Genomic DNA, 20,846 nt, shown 5'->3' on the forward strand with positions numbered 1-20,846 from the left:
TAATATTTCGACTCATTTTTGCTTCTCAAGTTTTAAAAATATGCCTTTACAATGGCAACTTCTCAGAAAATGACAGTTAGCTTTATGATGATAATTGAGATTAAAAACCAAATTCATCTTTCTATGTGACACCCAAGTTTCTTGCGTTAAGTGTAAACATGTTAAGTGGGATTTTGAAAACATTCAAACTTATTCCAATATTATAATTGTGGAATTATTTTTCTTTCAAATATAATTTTTAACCCCTTTCTAATTACTCTTGTTTTCTTTTGTGTGTGACAGGATGACCCCCTCTCCAGGTACAAATTTTATCAGCCCAGCAGTAGTATGCCATTCAAATCGTTTGAGTTCGAATCCATCGACGACCACTTGAGGACGGACGGTCTCTATAGTTCCTCTCCTTACACCAGAAGCTCAGCGCTCTTCCGGGGTTCTTCAACCTATCCCAGGAGATCCTCCCTCACGGACATGACAGCAGACAGGATACACCTCAGAGACACTTCCGTCAATAGTTTAGGACTCTCGAAGACACGTGACTCGCCGGCCATGAGAAAATATTCCAGAGACTTGGCCAGGTAAGACTGCCCATTCACCCATCCTATTCTTTTTCAAACTGGCACACATAAAGCTCAAAATCGAATGACTCGTTCGCCTTTCATAAAAACTCGTGTCTCTCAAGTCTGCAAGTATTCTTTTAGTTTGCAGTTTGCTGAAATAGTGAAGATATTTCAAAATTATTAGTTCAGAAAGTCCGTTTCATGCTATATCATTGGTAATGTGTCCTCGGGACAAACAGTGTCACATCAAACCAAGCACTCTTGGCTTTGGACATTTCTTTTATGTACATGTTAGTACTGTTTTTCCTCCTTTTTTTCTCCATCAGGAGTCCATAAAATATTTTCAACATTTGGGTAACTGAATCTTTTTGTTCTTAGTATACGGTAGTACCCTCTCCATCTTCGTTGCACTACTTAGGAGATGAATGGGGGCTTATTAAAAGGTCTTTATTTCATAGAATATTAGGTTTAACATGAAAAGACGCAATTATTAGTAATTTTTTTCACATTAGTTCCAATCCTGATATAAAAATAATTTACTTCCAAATATATTGCGTGAAAAACATTAGTATAAATAATAACATACGAAATACCCTATAAACATTTGATACAGTCGGACAAAATAAAAAACGCAATAAGTTGTATTGAATACTTTTAACTTAATGAATTCTTATCCAGTATGAAATGGCAACTATTACACTGTGAAATAGATGCCATTCCTATTTTCCATTTTAAAATCAACCCTGTTCCACAGAGAATCGAATACTATATCATTGTAAACCTAATAATGTGCCACTTTAAAATAGTTATTATTACACTATAAAATAAATCCGATAAGAAATATTATTCCGCTATAAAACGGAAACTATTCTATCGTGAATTAAGTATATATTTCCACTCAATAAAAGGCATTTTATGCTAACAAAATGGAATACTCTTTGCTTTGAGAAGTCTACGGTTGTACTTCTTATGTGTCATTATCATGAGTGAGACAAACAGTGATTTGTCCTTCCAGCTGTAAAATGAATCCTCACCTAAAATGACTGTTTATATTATGAACAAGAGAGACTATTACAATATAATACGAAAATCGAAACGAAAATTGAACACTTTTCATTTTGAATGACGAGAGAAATAAAATGTCATCTTTACACTTTGTAAGCACTATTTAACTATTAGCAGGATACAATTCCACTACATTTCGATTCAATTTTCTACTTATTAAATAGAATAATTTTCACATTAAGATTCCTAAGAACTACACCAGAAATCATTTTTGTTTATTGTTATCGTTAGTTAAGCGAAAAATAAACAGAGGTTGTTTATTCATCTTTTATTTGTTTATTCCTTTGTTGTTATTCCTTTAACGTATAAATTTATTCCTCATAAATGTATGGATCAAAGCATTCGAATTTATAGTTAAATAAAATATGAGCATAGATCGTTCTATAATACTATTCCACTGTAAATTCTATATTATTCCATAATAATACAGATATTTTTCACTATAAAATGGAATAATCTTTACTATGAAGCTGCTAAAAATCAATGTCAGCGGTAGTTCTTATTTATTGTTAGCATAAGGCAAACAAAATACGAACTGAGCTTGCTCATTCATAATAAATGAGCAAGTCAAAATAGGCCGAGATTGGCAGGGCGCTGGACTCATGTTCGTGAGAGCGGGAGCTCGAATTCAACCTGCCGAAGACTTCGCATGTAGTAAATGGTGACTTGTGCACATTTAATCTATCGTGTCACAAAGTAGTCCATGCTCCCAGAGCAAATTATACCTTTGGAGTACTGAATCGGAGATTGATAGTTCTCTGGTTCAGGTCGAAATTGCGATCTGCGGATGAATGAATGGGTCCGCCCTATAAACGGGTGTGACATATGAATGTGGCGGAAGTCGAATTCTTGGTCATAGATGGTGCCACTGAAAAACAAGAACAATCGCACCCCCTCTGTCTTAATGGCCGACGACAATAACAACAACAGCAGGTCAAAGTATTCTAATTATAGATACATGAGCCGTGAGGACTCAGGTGATAGAGAGTTTGCTTTGTAATGAGGTGAACCGGGTTCGAACCTCAGAGATAACTGGTCGATACGAGTTCAAAATTATAAGGCTACGGTGTTGAACATTAGTAGTCGTAAACCGTAAAAAATTATAGATACATCTCTAAATTTTGAGAAGAATAAAACAACAGGGGAGTTGTCAATTCTCCTCTTATACAGTTCGATGCATATTATTCTTTGCATCTATACTTCTATGCAGAAATAAATAATATGAGGTGGAGTTAAGTTCGAAGCATATTAAATGAGCATGTAATTCACATGATATTTTCTGGAGTTACTAAATCAATCCTGGAAATTATTAGCGCCATCTTATAAATTCATATGCTTGAATAGAAGATAATTCTTATCTCTGCAATCAAACTTCTTTAAAATAAATCGAGTTGATTTCCTGAAAAAAAGAAGAAAAAAAGCATCTAATAATAAACGGAATTGGCTATTTATCACATCTTATACTATAACTTATGAGGACTTAATTGATCCCATTCAAGTAGAATATTATATTCATTGTGCGTCGTTTAAAGTATTGCAAAACCAAGCATTGCAAGTGAAAACAAAACTAAAGATCGCAAAGCAACACTTCTTAGCCGGTTTTTTGGGACACAAAATTTAAATCAAAAACTTTAGAAAAAGAAAACCAAGTGAATTGTTGTCAGCGTACGTATTTCCAAAATGCAGCAATTTGTTTTATTTTTGTGAAAATAAAAAGTAGTTGATTAAAAATCACGCTGTTTAATATATAACATTGTTTAATCCCCCCACCCCTGAAAGAGTTAAAGATATTGAAGAAAGTTTTTATTGAGTTTTCAAAGATTCCGCTAAACTTAGGAAACTATGGTTCCTTAAGCACTCAATAATTTAGAAATTTCAGGTCATTTTTTACGAAAATCGGGCCTCTATTTAAATTAATATGAATCACTTAATATATTTTAAATTTTCAAAAAGTAAGAAGTTACGCTTGAATATAAATTTGTACTTCAAATAATGTGTTCAAACAGTTCAGAAAAGAACGAAAAGATAATTTCAAAAGTGGAAAAGAAAAACAAACTACGAATTCTTTACCCTTTGTATCTTTTTATTAATATTAGATTGATCCCACTTTTTGATGAACAAAGCAAAGAATTTTAAGAAAAGAGTTTCTAAGTCTTTAATTAGAACTAATCAAATACTTCATCAAGTAAAAGCAGCAATGTCATTTTTTTAATAGTTGGGTCAATTTCACCGACCTAATTCTCGTGTACTATACTATTACTAATATATTATGAATATTATTTTTGTCTCTATAGAGAATGACGCATTTCAAAGTACGAATCCCTTCTACGAATTCTGACGTATTTAATACGACAATGCCGCAGAATCGCTGAGTTTACGTGATTTGTTTCATAAATAGTGATATAAGCACCTAAATAGTTTTTAAATTTTCGGTAATAGTTATTTTTCTCCCATCTTAATTGCTCTTCAGTCAATATTATAAAACAGTTTTGCTTCACTGTTATTTCTAAAGAAATCTATTTACGTGTCGTTGACCTCTACTTAGTAATATTTATTTCCTTGCAACGACTATTCTAAGAATATTACCTTAATATGTCCTGTTTAAGCATCTTTTACATTTTTTTCTTCTTTTTCATCATCGCCTTAACTCACCGGTTAATATCCAGACAGACATTAAATACCTTCCACTAACATTTACCTGAAGCAAATAATTAAGCTTCGCTAAGTATAAATGACTAGGCATTCACTACCAAATTTGCATCGATGTTTATTAAAAGTAAACCTTCCTCGGGGTATGAAATAATAAAGAGTCGAATACCTTTTTGATTAAAATTTTTACTGTTGCATTTTCAGCTTAAAATAAATCCGCTAAAAATTAGTTTTCTCCTCAACACAGTTAAAATTTAATTAAAAAAATTCCAGAGAATCTAGGAAAATAGATTGCAATATAGGAAATAAAAATATTACTTATACTATGTTTTCAATCAAATATTTTTGATCAAATACTATATTTTTAATCAATTGATTAAAGCTTATTTAACATAAATTAAGATATTTAATAAAGGCTTGTAGAAAATATTTAATGAACCTTCAACAATATTTGTTAAATAGTTATTATTAATTTGATTACAATTATGGCACTCGAAGATAATGAGGAATACGTTTAAATTTTTCACAAATTAATTGTGAAATGAATTCTTAACTTAAGTAATTCACTACAAGACATATTTTTTTTAAGTTTTGAAAAACCATTTTATTCCTGCGAAATGCGTTTTAAACTCCATCACGTTTAGATTAAAACTGCCCCAAATCTGCTTTTAATGGTTTAAACAAAGCAAATTATAAATGAATGAAACAAAATAAAGGTTTTCTTCAGGAATTTTAAAAGCAAAGGAACAATAAAAATAAATTAGCTGTTCAAGGTTAGTAATCGTGAACTTTTAATTCAGTGTGGACATTTCTGATAGAAATTTAACAACAGATGATGAGTTGGATTCAGTTTTTTAGCTACGCCGAATGTATAAAGTTTAATACAAAACACCATCTTTAAAGCACATTTTCTTACTATTTAATGGATGGATGTCAATTTTTGGCGCAAGAACCATGGTTTGGCTATAGGGAGGTGTGTCTCAAATTAAAAATCATAAAGTCGGAAAGTCGCAGTTAAAGTACTCTCGCCTTTTAGATTTAAATTTCATAGACTGAGTCAGGAAACGTTTTACCGTAAAAGCAAAAATTGCATTGTGGAGGTGCTTCATTTAAATTTAAATATTTGTGTGTCAGGTCTGTTGATAAGTACCTGGGGTTTTAATAACTGAATTATTGTAATAACTTGAAATTTTAAAACTATAAAATAAAGCAATTCAATCTAATTTTTAAATTAAACCAATGAAGCCATTAATTACACTTATTTTTGGAGTCGAATGCAATAAGTGAGTTTGCCCTCCCTTTAACACAACTCTGTATGAACAATGCCCCTTACAAAATGAACCACCCTAAATAACTTTTGATCTGATGATAGGATTTTCACATTCTATGAACTCAATTTGAATGGTTCAAGGCTGTGACCTCAAATATGCTAATTAATTAGTGCAGTTACGAAATCAGACAAGAAAAAAATGCCTTCTCTGAATAAACATCGAAGTATTTTTGGACAAAGTATTCGAACTCCCAAAATGTAGGGAGAACTGGGGGTTCCAAAGCTTGGTCAGTAGAGTGGTCCAAACTCTGGATCCCATAATTTTACTTTTTGCGTATTTCACTCTATCTCGAGGACTTTTTAAGCAAATTGAAAAAATTTTGCACGCAGTTATAAAATTCATTTATCAAGAAAATAATTCCATGCAAAAAATAACCTTTAGTAAATTTTTTTCTATTATTATTTTATTTAACAACAATCAAACAATTTTTGAACAGTTAATGCATACAATTTTTTACAACATTTTTAAAGATACAATTTTCCATGATAAAAGAGAAAATCTGAGTGAAATCAGTTCCGAGAAATCAAATTTTGCACAAAAGAAATTTTTTAAATCTGATTTATCAGGAACTATTTGATCGATTTCGCTGAAATTTTGCATTTTGCCATGTAAAATTAGATTCCTTAAAATGATTTAAAATATTCTGTATACCTTACAATTCAAATTTTTAATAAATATTTGCTAAAAGTTATATTTTCTCCACGTAGTTACCTTCGGATAAACGAGTTCTATAATTGTATGTAAATTGCTTAATTCGCTTATGAAGTTCTAGAAATGTGTCGAAAGACGCAAAAAGTCAAATAAAGAGATCCAAACTATGGAGACTCTGTCTCCCCGATTGAGGCTACCCCCTATATTTCGGGAGTTAGAAACCCGAATACTTCTAAAAGAAATTAATATTTATTCAGCAAAATTATGCTTTTGTGTCATATTTCGTAACTAAAAAGATCGTCTGCACTTGAGGTCAGCCCTGTGAACCATTAAGATTGAACCCTGGAACGTGAAAATCCGATCATTAGATCAAAAGTTATTTAGGGTGGACAGTTTCTTTTTCTTGCGCGCACCGTACCTATATTTTACTTTGCACCTTCACATAATAAACATAAACTTCCTTCAAGAACTTACAGAGCACAAAGGAATTATTAATTTTAGAGACAGTTAACATTATTGAACATGTCTGATTTTAGAAAATAAACATTAATGAGCTTATTAGAATTTTAGAAAGTTAACGTTAATGAGTTAATTGGAATTCTTGAAACATAAATGAACTCCTTAGAGTTGTAGAACCTTTCTTTCTAACATAAATTTTGGCAACTCTGAACAATATGTTCTGAGGATCACAACGGAAAAGCTATCACAATTACAGATTTTGAATATTCCCAAGAGAGAAAGTGCATATTAGAAAGTATATAGATAAAAAATATCACTTATAAAATAATATAAATCCCCACCGAACGAAGACGGTCTGTGTAGTAAAGGGTGACTGGTGCACGTTAAATCTCTTGGGTCATGAAGACCCCCATGATCCCACAACAAATCAATACTTCTGGGGGTAATAAATTGGATCTTTCTCTGGTTCGTGTCTAAATTACGATCTGTGGATGAACGAATGAGTTCGCCCTATAAACGTTCTGTGACGTGATTCTTAGCCATAGATGGCACCACTGAAAAAAAGAAGCTGTGCCTTGCTGGGGTTCATCCAATAGCCTCGCTAATATTTGGCATTAGAAAGAACGACAGCAAGTTAATAAAATTTGAGAACATACGGAGCACAAAGATATATTGAACTGCAATTCTAGATCATTAAGGAACTCATTTTAAATTTATGCTTTGGTGATAGTAACTAAAAGTTAAAGTTGATATCGTTTTTAAATATTTATAAAATATTCTGTAGCTTATTATAAAGTATTCATTTCATAGTACAACTTATTAATAATGAAGGAAAGTATATTATACTACATATTTTTTTACCTAATTCTTATTTTGAATAAATTTATAATGTTAGAATTGCTTATTTTTCTACAGCGTATTTCTCATGAGTATAAATTAGTTGTATAAAATATAATATGTTTCATATTAAAGTAAAAATAATTCACAATTACTTTCCAACTTTAATTATATTTCTTTTTATTAAAAGATTCTAAACATATTCAAATTTAATAGCTCTAGCAGCATACTACAAAACTCAAATATCTTAGAGATAAAATCATTCTATTTTTATTCTAAAACACATTTAAATTATTCACCCTAATATAAGCTCCTCCGGGGAAATTTTCGGATTTCTTGCTGGTCACCATGACAACGGGTGGAAAGTCACAGCTGTTGCTTACACGTTTTACCGCATCCCTAGATGATTTTCGTGCAAGGGACGAAAATAACTATTCTTTCTTACAAAATACCGTTTTGTCTTTAACCACATAATACGTTGTGGTTTCAAGGAAAAATGAGATGAATTATAAATTGATAGAAATGTATATATTATTTCATTATGCTTATTCATCGATAAAATTGTTATTTTCTTCAATTATCTCTATCTATAATAAATAAATAATAGTCACATGGATCATTTCGTGCATTTTTATTGGACAAAAAAATCACATGATATAATCCTTAAAAAACTAGGAAAATCAAGATAAAAACAAAAATGTATACATTGTTTTATGAGATTCCGTTGTTATCCTTATTCACGGGCAAATTTTGTTTTCTTTTATTAACTCTATGTATCATAAAAATAATTGTCGTCCCTCCGCTTGAAGAACTTTCATTGGACAAAAGAGTCACATGATATGGCCATCCATAAGCATAAGAAAATCTAGATATCTTTGGCTATCATTGGCACAAAAATAGCAAAATTTATGAAGGCATTTACTTGTAAATTATTCATTTATTTATCCCTTGTTTGATTATATTTACCTGTCATATCTATTTATCATCCGTTATTCCTCATCATTCTTTTCATTATTCTCCGTAACACTTGCGTTTCTAAGTTTGATTATTATTCAAAATTAAAGAAGTAGTAAAATAAAAATTTTAAAAGAAATATATAATAAATTTATCATATAATATTACCTTATTATGCAACATTTTGTGACACCTAGTTAAACGGTAAATTTACTTTTAAATAGGTTATATTCTTGGCAATAATAATAATTAAAAATGTGTACGTCAACGTAAACAATAAAAATAATAAATGCGAAAAAATTATTTCATATTATAAAACAATATAAAAAAATTTACTTTTCGTCATGTTACTAAATGCTCCCTTTGTTAAAAAAATATTTAAAGTATTTTATAGCAAGTCAAAATTAATTAAGTATTCAAAAACAAGATTTTTATTTTAAGAAGTTACAATGGGATAACTGAGCAATTTTAAAATTTTATTGCCGTAGAATCAAAAACTAGATCTGATGATCTATATTAATACAATAAATATTTTGAGCATCGATTGGCTGCGAAACAATCTGCTAAGCTCCTCCTGTATATACAAACTAAATTGAACTTTTTGTTTGATAAATATGACTTTTTTAAATTTAATTTTTTATTCCTTATTTTAAGTACTATCTAATATATATAATTCTCTGACGTGGCTCCCAAATTTTGGCTGTATTTCTTTTCCGCTGGTGGCAACGTTTGCTCTGTTTTGTTTACGTTACTATTTCTCTTACACGGCGAATCGACCAATGATTTCCGCTAAAAATGTCATATGCCAAATCTACTGAGGTGGTTCAACATATAGCACTTTTAAAAACGGAAACTGAAATAACCAGAGAGCATCAGTTGTGGCAATCTCATACTATTAAGCTAGGCAGAAGTGAGTAGTCATTGTCGATAGATCTCTATTTTAGTATTTTGTCGAAAGCGCTTTTTTTCACGAATTTATATATTACGAATTTATTTGACGATTTTTGATTTATTTCACGAATTATACTATAGCACATTTCTAATAGGTTTAACGAATTACATGTCATTTGTTTGAGTTCAAATTTATTTTAATGACTTAGTATTTACTAAAAAGATGTAATTTTTTTTTTAAAAAAAAAGATTTTTATATGGATTTGAATGATTGTTTTGAATTCTTAGAATTTTGTGCATTTGCAATGTACCTAAGCTAGTAGCGAGCGAGGCGAGCTTGGTTTGCGAAGCAAACCATATAAGATTGCGTAGCAATTTTCGGGAGTTGGTGAGCGTTAGCGAGCAGGGGGCGCAGCCCACTAGTTTCTGTATAATGTCGTAAAGCAAACTTTTTGTGTAAATAGCATGACAGTAAAACACTGCACATATCAAATGCATGTTTCATTTATCATGTTTTTTTATGGTAAGTAAATCTCTTCTGCAGAGGAAAGTATTGACCTAGTGTGCTCTAGAACTTCGAGACTAACGATAGGATGGTTGCCATTAGAGGGTACAAACCACCTTTAGTTCTTCCTCAAGCTTGCATACCCTATACCCATTTATTTGAGATATTTTTAAGCCCCCACCAGGCGATAGAAGCCTCTGCATAGGTTTCTGAATATTACCACTGTGTAAAAGTATATGTATTAATACAGTGTAAGTGTTTAATAATTGCGCTTATGTAAGTGTTTGACAATTGCGCTTATGTAAGTGTTTGAAAATTGCGCTTATGTAAGTGTTTGACAATAGCGCTAGTACAAGTGTTAAACTATTACCATTGTGTAAGTGTTTACTATATTTACCACTGAGTAAGTGTTAAGTGTAATTTCAGAAAAATATAGACTTAAATATTCCAAATGAGGATAGGATAATGCTTTGAGCTGCAAATTATAAATAAAACAAAACAACGTAAATAAAGGTACAAAAATGGACATACTATAGTTTTGGTTCTATAAACATGAACTTTCTTGGGTGTCTAAACTAAAAACTGGCATTGGGAAAATAAAGATACAAACACGTTCAGAGTGGTTTAATCAATAGAAAAAGAGGAACAAGTTTGAACAATATAACAAAAAAGGGGAGATCAGAAACAGATTAAATTCTAACTTTAAGTTTGAGTTTTCTTCTGCAAAAATCATTCAACATTGCTCTTCATCTAATGACTTTGATATCTGGTAATCATTTTATATTTTGAAAAAGTTCTAGTAGTTTATTTGAGGATCTTTCTAATTTCCCAACGTCTCTCAATCGGTGAAAACTCTCAATCGGAATTCCTTCGTTATTTAATTTTTACCTCTCGCATCCTGAAGTTCCAGCCAAACTCGTTTTTTTATCTGCTTTCGTTTTATTAAATTATTCAAACTTGTTTCTCTTCTTCTATTGGTTAAACCACTTTGCATGTGCTTCTCTTGTCACTGTCATTTTGTGTTTCACTCTGAGGAAGGTTCTTGTTTATAGAACCGAAGCTATAGTTTGTCCATTTCTGTACCTTTATCCGTACATTGTTCACGTTTTTTGACTCATTCATTGACTCTTAATACTACTTGGCATCAGTAGGCTCATCTCCCAAATGTAGGCATTTGTAAATAATATAAGTGGGCACAAGGTTTCTAACTTATTATCTTTCCCCATAAATATAAACTGGTGCTTTACGAAACATTTGTAAACTTCTAATACTGACCTCAAGGACGCACAATGCCAAACATGCATTTAAAAGCTTGAATGAAAATTCTCTCAAAATCTATCAATCACGTGAAGAGTTAGGGTTGTCAGGCGATGGAAAATAATCATGCATAATAAGTGCTCAGATTCGAGGATAAAAGGATGCGTAACAAATATAACCTAATAGTCAATAAAAGATGAAAAAACATTTTATAAATTTTTTCATTTTCTCCCGCATCATGTTATAGACACACTTTTAGAATCATATTTTTTTTCTACAAAAGCTTAAAAAATATGCATTGATTACAAAAACTCAAATTATATGACATAAAAAAAGGTTTTAATAAGACTTGTGTATTAGACTCCATTTGAAGATAAAATTTTAATGAACGAGGCTAAAACTGATTAAAAACTCTATAACAAAGTAAAAGCACCACTCAAATGTGTGGCGTAAATTTCTGTTCCTTTTATTCAGGCGTGTAGAGCTTCAAAGCAAGGCAAAGCAAGCAGGGAGAGGAAGCAGCACTTACCACTCAAACCAGATATTATAAGGAGATGCCACACAGCATGTTGCTTTGGCAGAATTAATATACAGACTCACCAGCAATATGCATTTTTAAAGAAAATAAAAATAATATTTCAAAAAACCACGTTTTTGTAGTGGAGAATAATAATTTTAAAAAAATTTGAAAAACGAAAAACGTGGGGCGCATGAAATACATAACAGTAATGTTATATTAGTGTGTGTATGTATATCTGAAATTGTATCTGAATGTGGATGTGGAATATGTTTGTGTATATGCATATGTATGAGGATGTATATGTGGCTGTGCATGTGTATGAATAAGAAAATGTGTATGTGTATATGTACTGTTATGTATTTCATGCGCCCCATGTTTTTCGTTTTTCAATTTTTTTCAATTATTATTCTCCACTACAAAAACGTGGTTCTTAAAAATATTATTTTTATTTTGAATTTTTTTATTTTAAATTATAATTTTTTTATTTTATATTTTTTAAAAATTATTACTTTTCAATTATTATTATTCACTACAAAGAACGTGGTTTTTGAAAATATATATTTTTATTTAGATTATTTTTCTTAGTCAAGAGTAGTCAAGACTACTACAAAACCACTACTATAATAATAGAACTTTCATTTTAAATTAGGGACACAAAAATCTTTGTAGAAAAACAATACCTTTACGACTTTCATTAGTTTTATGCTGATGACAACCAAAACAATCTGGAAATGAATGAGGAAAAACTGGATCCTACCACGTGATTTTTCTGCCAATAAAAATACTCCGACAATAAAAATCTTTTCACCTCACATGTAATACTAATTTGAAATAATGGAATCGACAACAAAAGACAATCTCGAAAATAATTTTTTTTTTAAATTTTAATTTTATTTTACTTTGTATGCCTTTTTTTCTCTTCATTTTCATGCATTGTCATCCAATTTTGAACTATGTACCAAATTTGAAGTTTGTAGCTAGTCGGGAAGTTAGTTTAAAATCGATTACAAAATTCCACCCGGACAGACATACACGAAGGCAAGTTTATATAAACGTGGTAATAATAAAATAGAAATGCCTGTTATTTCTGTCAAATCATCAGATCTACAAAGTATTTTACAAAAGCAATAATAAATTACAGTCCCTGGCCAAAATATTAGACGCACACTAAGATTATATCTAAAATCTTAATTATCTGGTGATACTCTATACAGTTTTATTGCTTTTACGTCACTGAAACCGGTTTGCACTTGCTCGTGTATCAATGGGTTAAATGAGACGATATAAATTAGACGATATATTACATGAATATAGAATATTTATTATATCAGGTATTATTTTAGTATATTATAATAATTTGACCAAATTATTCGACGCATTGTAGTTTTTTAATAATTGCATGTTTTCCACGAGTTTATAGGCAATACTTTTATATTTAAACAAACATGTAGTGGGTTTTTATTTAGAAGATTTTTTTATATATACTTCCTATTTGCATTAATGTATTATTTTTTTAACGTATTGAATTACAATGTTCACTAATTAACAAGTACAAACCGGTTTCAGTCGCTGAAAAACAACAAAGCTGTATAGTTATCACCTGATAATTAAGATTTTACATAGAATCCTATAGTGCCTCTAATAATATGTCCAGGAACTGTAAATGGCAATTTAAGCAGTATATAACGATTCTTATTGTGTTCTACAAGCAAATGACTGCGTTGGATGCAAAACATTCGGTAGAGACAAAATATTATAATTGAATGAACTTCCACTCTGTTGACAGCCATCTTGAATTCTGAATTTCCGATCAAAGTTGGAAACATCGAATTCGTATTCAGCAGATCAAAATCACATTTAACGAAATGTCCCCCAAAATGTCCTTAGAACGGCCGTTTTGAGAAAAGTGAACCAGGCTAAAAGATGATTCATTGAACATTTGTAACATACGCATTTGTGTATATTTCTCGTTCATCTCATGTATTACGCATTGTAATGTAAAATAGTTAATAAAATATAAATATTTAAAATACATTTTCCTTCCCCGCTTAATGTTATTCCACCAAAATGTTCTCCACAAAAGGCTAGATTCAGAATTTCCGTTGTGTTCCGGACTTGGTTCAAAATTACAAGGCTGGCTCAAAACTATGCAGACCCAAAACCGGGTGGGTTGCTTATAAATAGGTCAGCGGTTCCAAAATAAAATCATATGCAGAGCCAAGTTAAATTATATTAGTACGTACTACATGGTTGAATTTAACACTTCATCAAAGTGCCAGGCCATAATCGGCCCCCTCTTTCAACTTGGAACACCCCCATCGAAATTCTCCATGGCCATCGGGCTCCAGAACTTGCAAATCTTGTTATCCAGACTTTTGGAGGACTCTAATCTTTGCACTAGCATTGTATGCATAGACACGACAACAACGTTGCTGCAAATTTGTGCAATGTTTATGGCTCGAACCAGAAGCATTAAAGTACATCGCTGAATCGATTTTCCATTTCATCTAAAGTTGAATACTAAATCGATGATAATTCTGTAAATGCTTAGTATTATTTAGATTTAATGATTCCAGATATGATTTACTGACTCTTTTATATTAAGATTCATGTCTGCTTGTTATAATCAATGATGTGTATCAGTTGTTTTCAATGAGTGATTCTAACCACTTCATTGTAATTCCTATCAGTTAGATTTGACCAGTTATTTTTATTAGTTGTACCGAATTATTTCAGAGATTAAATTGCTATTTTTTACAAAAAATTTTCGGACTAAAATCAGGCTCATAGGCACAGTCTGCAATATCATTTTTTATGACAATGGATAGATTGTGAATAAAAATATATATTTTTCCGGCTATCTTTCAATTCTGTATAAAACTTTAAAGTAATTCTTCCTTACTGCATTTAACATTTAAATATCTAAGAATAAACTTCGAACAGCATTCTCCTAAGAGAAGCTAAATATTATAAGGGACATAGCAAAAATTTTACTTTTAGATTTAAATTTTTCAAACATTTATTTTTATGCCTTCCCTTGAAATGTTATACAGAGCAAAACGACTGATTGGTTGGCTGGCGTGATGCCAATATCAGTTTCTCTTATGTCGAATCCAATGTCAGTTTTAGAACTCGCTTGGAATTCTGAGAGCCAAACGATCAATCGACAGCGGAAGCCCCCCTTACTCCACCTTCACCCAATTTAAACAACCCCATGAGGTAAAAGAAATAAAAATTATAAAAAAAAAATGGTAAGAATAAAAATGTCACAGGTGGGTAGTTTTTTTTTTTTTTTTTTTTTTTTTTTTTGCAAAGTCAGTGCCAAAGAATCATATTTCTTCAGATATTTTTTACATCTTTTTTTTCTACTTCTTCAAAAAATTTTACTAGATGGAATGTATAATGTGATCCAAGATTTTATGTTTTTTCGTAGACTTTTTTGAGTATTCTAACTTCTGTTGCAAGTTATCAAAATAATTTTTTCTGTAACGCTTTGTCAATAAAACCTTTTTCATGAGCCATTAAATATATATTTTACCAATAAATTAAAAAATATCTGAGGCATCCTATACACACACTTTTCACACAAACTGATTAATTATCGCTATCCAAGAAAAAACATTTTCAGTGATAGATTGTGTCAAAATGTCCTGTGGCCTATTCGAAATAATGTTCCTCCTTCATGCCTTGTTTTCTTATCGAACGATAGGAATTAGCTTGATCTCTTGATCGTCAGAGGACTCTTTAAAACTTAATTTCAATAAAGTCATCGGTGACATTTGACTGATGCTCAAATGATTGACTTCTAAGTTATCCTGTTTTAGAATTTTGAAGCAATTTTTTTATTTTTAATTTGGGTAAAAGCAATTAAAACTCAATAATTTCTTACGAATGGGGAAAATATCACCAAATTTGAGAATTAATATTGCTGTTAACTTTTCATGCACAAAAATCTTTTAGTGTTCAACATTTTTGCAGGGTAAATAAAATAATAATAACTGGTAAAGAGCGGTAACAGATTTTTAAGAAATGTCTTTCCCATTCTTTTAATTTGGAAGTTTTGATTGGATTTCAACATTTAGTGGTACGGTACTTTTATTTAAACTAAACTTTAATTTTACTTTTATGAACGGTTCAGTACTTGCATTTTATTAGAACTAAAAATGAAAAATAAAAATTTTGAAACAAGGAAAGAATTGTCTGAAACTTTTGACGTTGATCTCGAGGAACTGAATGATCTTGCCATTTTCCTTTTTCTGGAAAAACGTTTCAAAGCATCTATCCATAGAATAAAAATCAAAAACTGGTTCTTTTTTTTTTTTGAGGGCTCTTTAGTTTAAGTGGCATCTCTCTTAATAAACTTTTTTCCTCATAATTGAATACTAACTTTATTAAAAAGAAGTAAAAGCTGTCTAATACGTCAGAGAATTTCTTTTTGGAAAGCTTGACAACACTCTCCTATTAGGAGAAAAAAATGCGATGGAAAATTTTTCTAGACAATAAAAATTCCCTTTCCTGAAGATGCTTAGTAAATAAATAGCAAAAATAAATTTAAAAAAAAAGCAATTATTAGACAAGACAGAAATTTATGAAGTTTATTTAATAGTCAAGCTTTTTTTGCGCCGCTGCTTATGATATACTCTATTAAGCTGCAGTTTCCAAACGGTAATCCGTGGAACCCTAGGATTCCGTATAAACTTCAGGGATTCGGTAACTTTTTTTTAACCAGTGATGTTTTTTGAAATCTGTGATACATTTATTTGTATTCTACCAATAATCCATTATTTATATAATATTAATGTTGTTTTTAAGAAATTATTTGAGTGAAATTGCAATAAGAAAGAAATCGCAAATTTTAAAAAATACTTTTTTCAATAACAATATATTGAATAAATTTCTGAAAAAAATATTAATTTACAAATGATTGCATCAGAATTTCTCATCAAACTTTGAAATTCAAAATAAAATAAACGAATTCAAGAATGAAAATTATTTTTCTTTGATAACCAGTCTTATTGTTTGCAACAATTCTTTTTCAAAAACAATAATTTAACTTATTTTATTCAATTTCAACTTTGACAAAAAATCACTAGACTTTACTAATACAGCAACAACGTTGCAATCCTAACTTTAAAAAATTGAAGACGAAGCAATGAAAAAATTCCTTTTACATTAAATATTTCTAAATAAATTTGTAGTTTTTTTTCTTTTGGTTTTTTTTTCTGTTAGAATATTTACACCTGCTAATGAACGTTTTTTAAAAATCTGTGTTCCTCCAAAAGAAGTTCGATTATTTAGGGTTCAGTAGCTGAAAGAAATTGGGATTCACTGCAGTAAAGAATTATAATCTTCATACAAATCTTTTTATGTATTTTTATTGCATTTTTTTAGTTCAAGGTATTTTTATTGTATTTCGTTTGCATTTTTTTTTTTTTTTTGGTAGTTCGTATTTTTTATGTTTTTTTAATTACAATCATTTATGAAGTATGAAAAGTGTATATTTTCTTATTTGCTATATTTCTAGGTACTTTTTTTTGTTGTATTTTTGTATTTTCAATTTTAACGTATTTTTTATTTATCTTTTTTCAGGTATTTCTTATTTTATTTCATTCATTTGCATTTTGTGTTTTTATTGTACTCATTTATAGCAAATGTGAAATACGCATTTTCTGACTTTGACGCATTATGTTTAAGTATTTTTATAGCATTTTTTGTATTTTTTTATTGTATTCATTTATGACAAATGAGAAACACCCTTTCTTGCTCAAAAATGTTCCTGATCATCTATTTTGCCATTAGAAGTGTCTATGTTTCGTAAAGGGTATTGTGGATTTTGCTGAAATTAAAGAACTTGGTTTTTATAGAACTGATTTTAGATAAAAATGTTTCTACTCTGATGTTATCACACACCGGGAAAGTTTCAAAAATTTTAGAATGCCTTAAAGCCATCATATCGACAACTATAAACATCTCCTTTTACTTTAATTATGAATAACATTTAATGAATAACGTATATTTTTTATACAAAAAAATTATAATGCAAATTATAATATCAATGAAAGTCAAAGTTGATATTTAATATCGATTGTATTCATATCTATTTTCTGTAGTGATTGTATCTCTGTATCTTTTTCTTTATAATTTTTAACTGCCTTTTTAATTTTACTAATGCATACCGATAAAAGAAATTTATACTTTTCACACGAGTTTCGAGATTATGGAAAATATTTCCATCGAAACTGACAAGCCTGTTATGTAACGCAGTTAAAATGCGATTTTACCCTTCCATTAGACTTTAGAATAGAGTTATAAAGTATTAAACAATTATGTTCATTCGTTGAAATAATTTGCACTAATCTTTTCCTTTTTATAGTAAAGCTAAATTTTAAAAAAAATTTATCGCTTGCATTTATGAATTCAGTTATAAGTCTTTTAATGCGTGAAAGGTAAGGTTTGAGATTAAACTGCAAATTGAAGCACGCCTGTCGAGTTTATTTAAAAGCCTGGACGTAAAACCTATAAAATCATTTATTCGACGTGCATTGCTTTCTTTCCATTCTTCGGAAGCTACGAAAACGTTTACTTTATTTCTTAAGCTGTTTTGGCAACGTGCCATCCAGTGTGAGCGCCACCTAACGGATATTGTAATAATTTTTCGTGCGGGAGTTAAGAAATTTGAAAAGATGAAGAGGAACATAACTGTTTTCGGAAGGTTTTTACGCAAGAAAAAAAGGACAAATGGTAGAAGCTTTAAATGAAATGCGAAATGGTTGAAACGAAAAACAATATCCGCATTGCAACAGCTATTTTTTTCTTTCTTCCTTTTCTTTTTGCTTAATGCGAGTGGATGGAATTTCGGAAATGCGTTTAATTCGAATTATTTACTTTTCGAACCTGGGAGAAAAAAACGGGATAAATAAGTTCTTAACATTTTTATTATCTTCTTTGGGGTACGGAATATTAATTCATTTTCGTTCTTATATGCACGCCTTTTCAGTAATAATTGGCTTTATTTGCATTTTGAAAAAATCTGCAAACTGCAATTTTAGCAAGCATTACTTAAAAATTACTCTAGCAAAACTCAGCATAGAGTAATTGCTCTTTAGTGTAATTACTTTACGATAATATTATAACTGCAAACAACGTTACAGCAAAAAAGAAATTTCAACGTCTCTGTCTAACTTCTAAAAGCAGTTTTAAAAAATTTAAGGTAAAATTCCCAACTATGGAAGTCGCATTCTTATCCGTTTGAAAGAAGAAATAATTTTCAATTTCTCGAATTAAATTTAAATTTTATCACTATCATATAGTATTATATATTTTCTGCAGGAAATTAGCATTAAACTGAAAAATAATTTCCCTTTTCATGCCCCTAAAATAAAATTTATTATTTTTTCACAGGTTTTAATTTGTTATTACGGCCCCTTATCTGTGGAAGCAGTGAAAAAAACACTTATTGTAAAAGGACAGTTCATTAGTTGTAAGAAGGAAAAAAAATTATGTTCTTTGTTACATAAATTACAAACAAAAAAAATTTATGGTTCCATTTGCAACGCTTTCAACTGTCAACTGTTTCATTTGTCTAAATTTGATGACAAAATTTCTCGTATAATGAACATTTTTGGAGAGGTCGCAGTGACCTCTCATCACAGCGTCCACAAATGTAGTACAGCGAAATCATCAAGAAAATTACTGATATGCAGGGTGGGATTGGATCCAAGTACAGTGAGCATAAAAAAGGGACTACCCCAAATAACGTTTGCTCTAACGATCGGATCTTCACGTTCTAAGACTCAATCTTAATGGTTCGATGCCTCAAATATGCTAATTTATAAGGGCAGAAGATATTTTAAGGTACGAAATCAGACACAAAAACATACTTTCTCTGAATAAACATACCTTTTTTTCGACAGATTCAGATTTCTGACCACCAAAATATGGGGAGTAGACACAATCTGGAAAATAGGGTTCGAATAGTTTGGTCAGGAGAGAAATTTGGACCCCTTAATGTTAATTTTACTTTTTGCGTATTTCACTATATCTCAAGAACTTTTCAAGGGAACTGAAAAAATTTTACTTCCGGAGATAACTGCATGCAAAAAATAACTTTTAGTAAATATTTATTATTTTCCATTATTTTATTCAAGAAGGGTCGGAACATTTTTGAACTGTAAGGTAATTTTTTACATCATTTTAAAGAATATAATTTTACATGAATAAATACAGAAATCGGTCGAATAGTTTCTGAGAAATTGAATTTAAAAACAGTCAGATACTTAAAATTCGATTTCTCAAGAAATATTCGACCGGTTTCGCTCAAATTGCATATGCGGCCTAGATGAATGGTTCTTTTATATTTTATCGGAAAAATAACAATACCGACTCCTATGAGTATCATATCTTACTGTTATTATACATTTTAGTATTATCGTGTAAAAAAATGGTGGTAGTAAAAAAATGGTGGTAATGGTAATGGCCAAATAGTGTTAAAAGAAAAAAAATATTGATGTTTAACTACGCTAGGAACTACGCTTGGTTCTTGGTGTGATTAAAAACAAGAAAACCAAAAGTTATCTGTGGTGTTTCACAACATTAATTTAGTGTCAAGTAGTTGCCACCAAAAATACACTACAGATACGATGAATGCACTTAAAACAATTGCCATTGATCTGGAGAAAATTCAAATTCCTCTGATTTATAGACCATTAAATTTTGATGTTCCAGGTTTGAAACTCATTTTGTATTATTATGGTTATGAGTATTTTCAATGCTCCCTAATCTGAAAATTATGAAATCAGAGATTCGAATTCTTCATTTTATTTCTAATTATGCGCTAAAACATACGGAAAGGTATTCATTTTTACTAAAATAATAACGCTTTTTAAAAAAAAGAATAAATCACCTAAAATTAGATCTTATATTTAAAATAATTTTTTTCTGATGAAATAAGTTCAATTTTAGTAGTTGCAATAATTTTAAGTAAATAAATATGTGGCTCTTTAAGTGCAAAATTAGTGAAGAAGAAAAGCTAAAATTTTTCAAACGGAAATCAAAATAGAGATTCGAAAACTACATACACTTTTCTCAAAACAAAAACGCATTTTTTCTTGTATATTTAGAACTAGAGTAAGCACTGCTTCACTACGTTGAGGTTCGTAAACTGTATAATA

General features: G+C 30.1%; 1 protein-coding gene across 11 annotated transcripts in view; it reads left to right on the forward strand.

Moving 5' to 3' along the window:
- The window catches only part of LOC107436973 (uncharacterized), a 272,773-nt gene that overhangs the window by 186,415 nt on the left and 65,512 nt on the right, over positions 1-20,846 (forward strand). For all 11 annotated transcript variants that reach the window (XR_011637865.2, XR_011637864.2, XR_011637861.2 and 8 more), the window contains exon 13: positions 283-575. Coding sequence is in view for 3 of the 11 variants with exons in the window: in XM_043041297.3 (XP_042897231.1) it covers positions 283-575 (293 nt within the window). In the remaining 8 variants the exon portion in view is untranslated. The remainder of the gene's footprint in view (positions 1-282; positions 576-20,846) is intronic.

The sequence above is a fragment of the Parasteatoda tepidariorum genome, chromosome 9 (genome assembly GCF_982258835.1).
Source record: "Parasteatoda tepidariorum strain Cologne lab strain chromosome 9, Ptep-v5.0, whole genome shotgun sequence".
Classification (NCBI taxonomy): domain Eukaryota; kingdom Metazoa; phylum Arthropoda; class Arachnida; order Araneae; family Theridiidae; genus Parasteatoda; species Parasteatoda tepidariorum.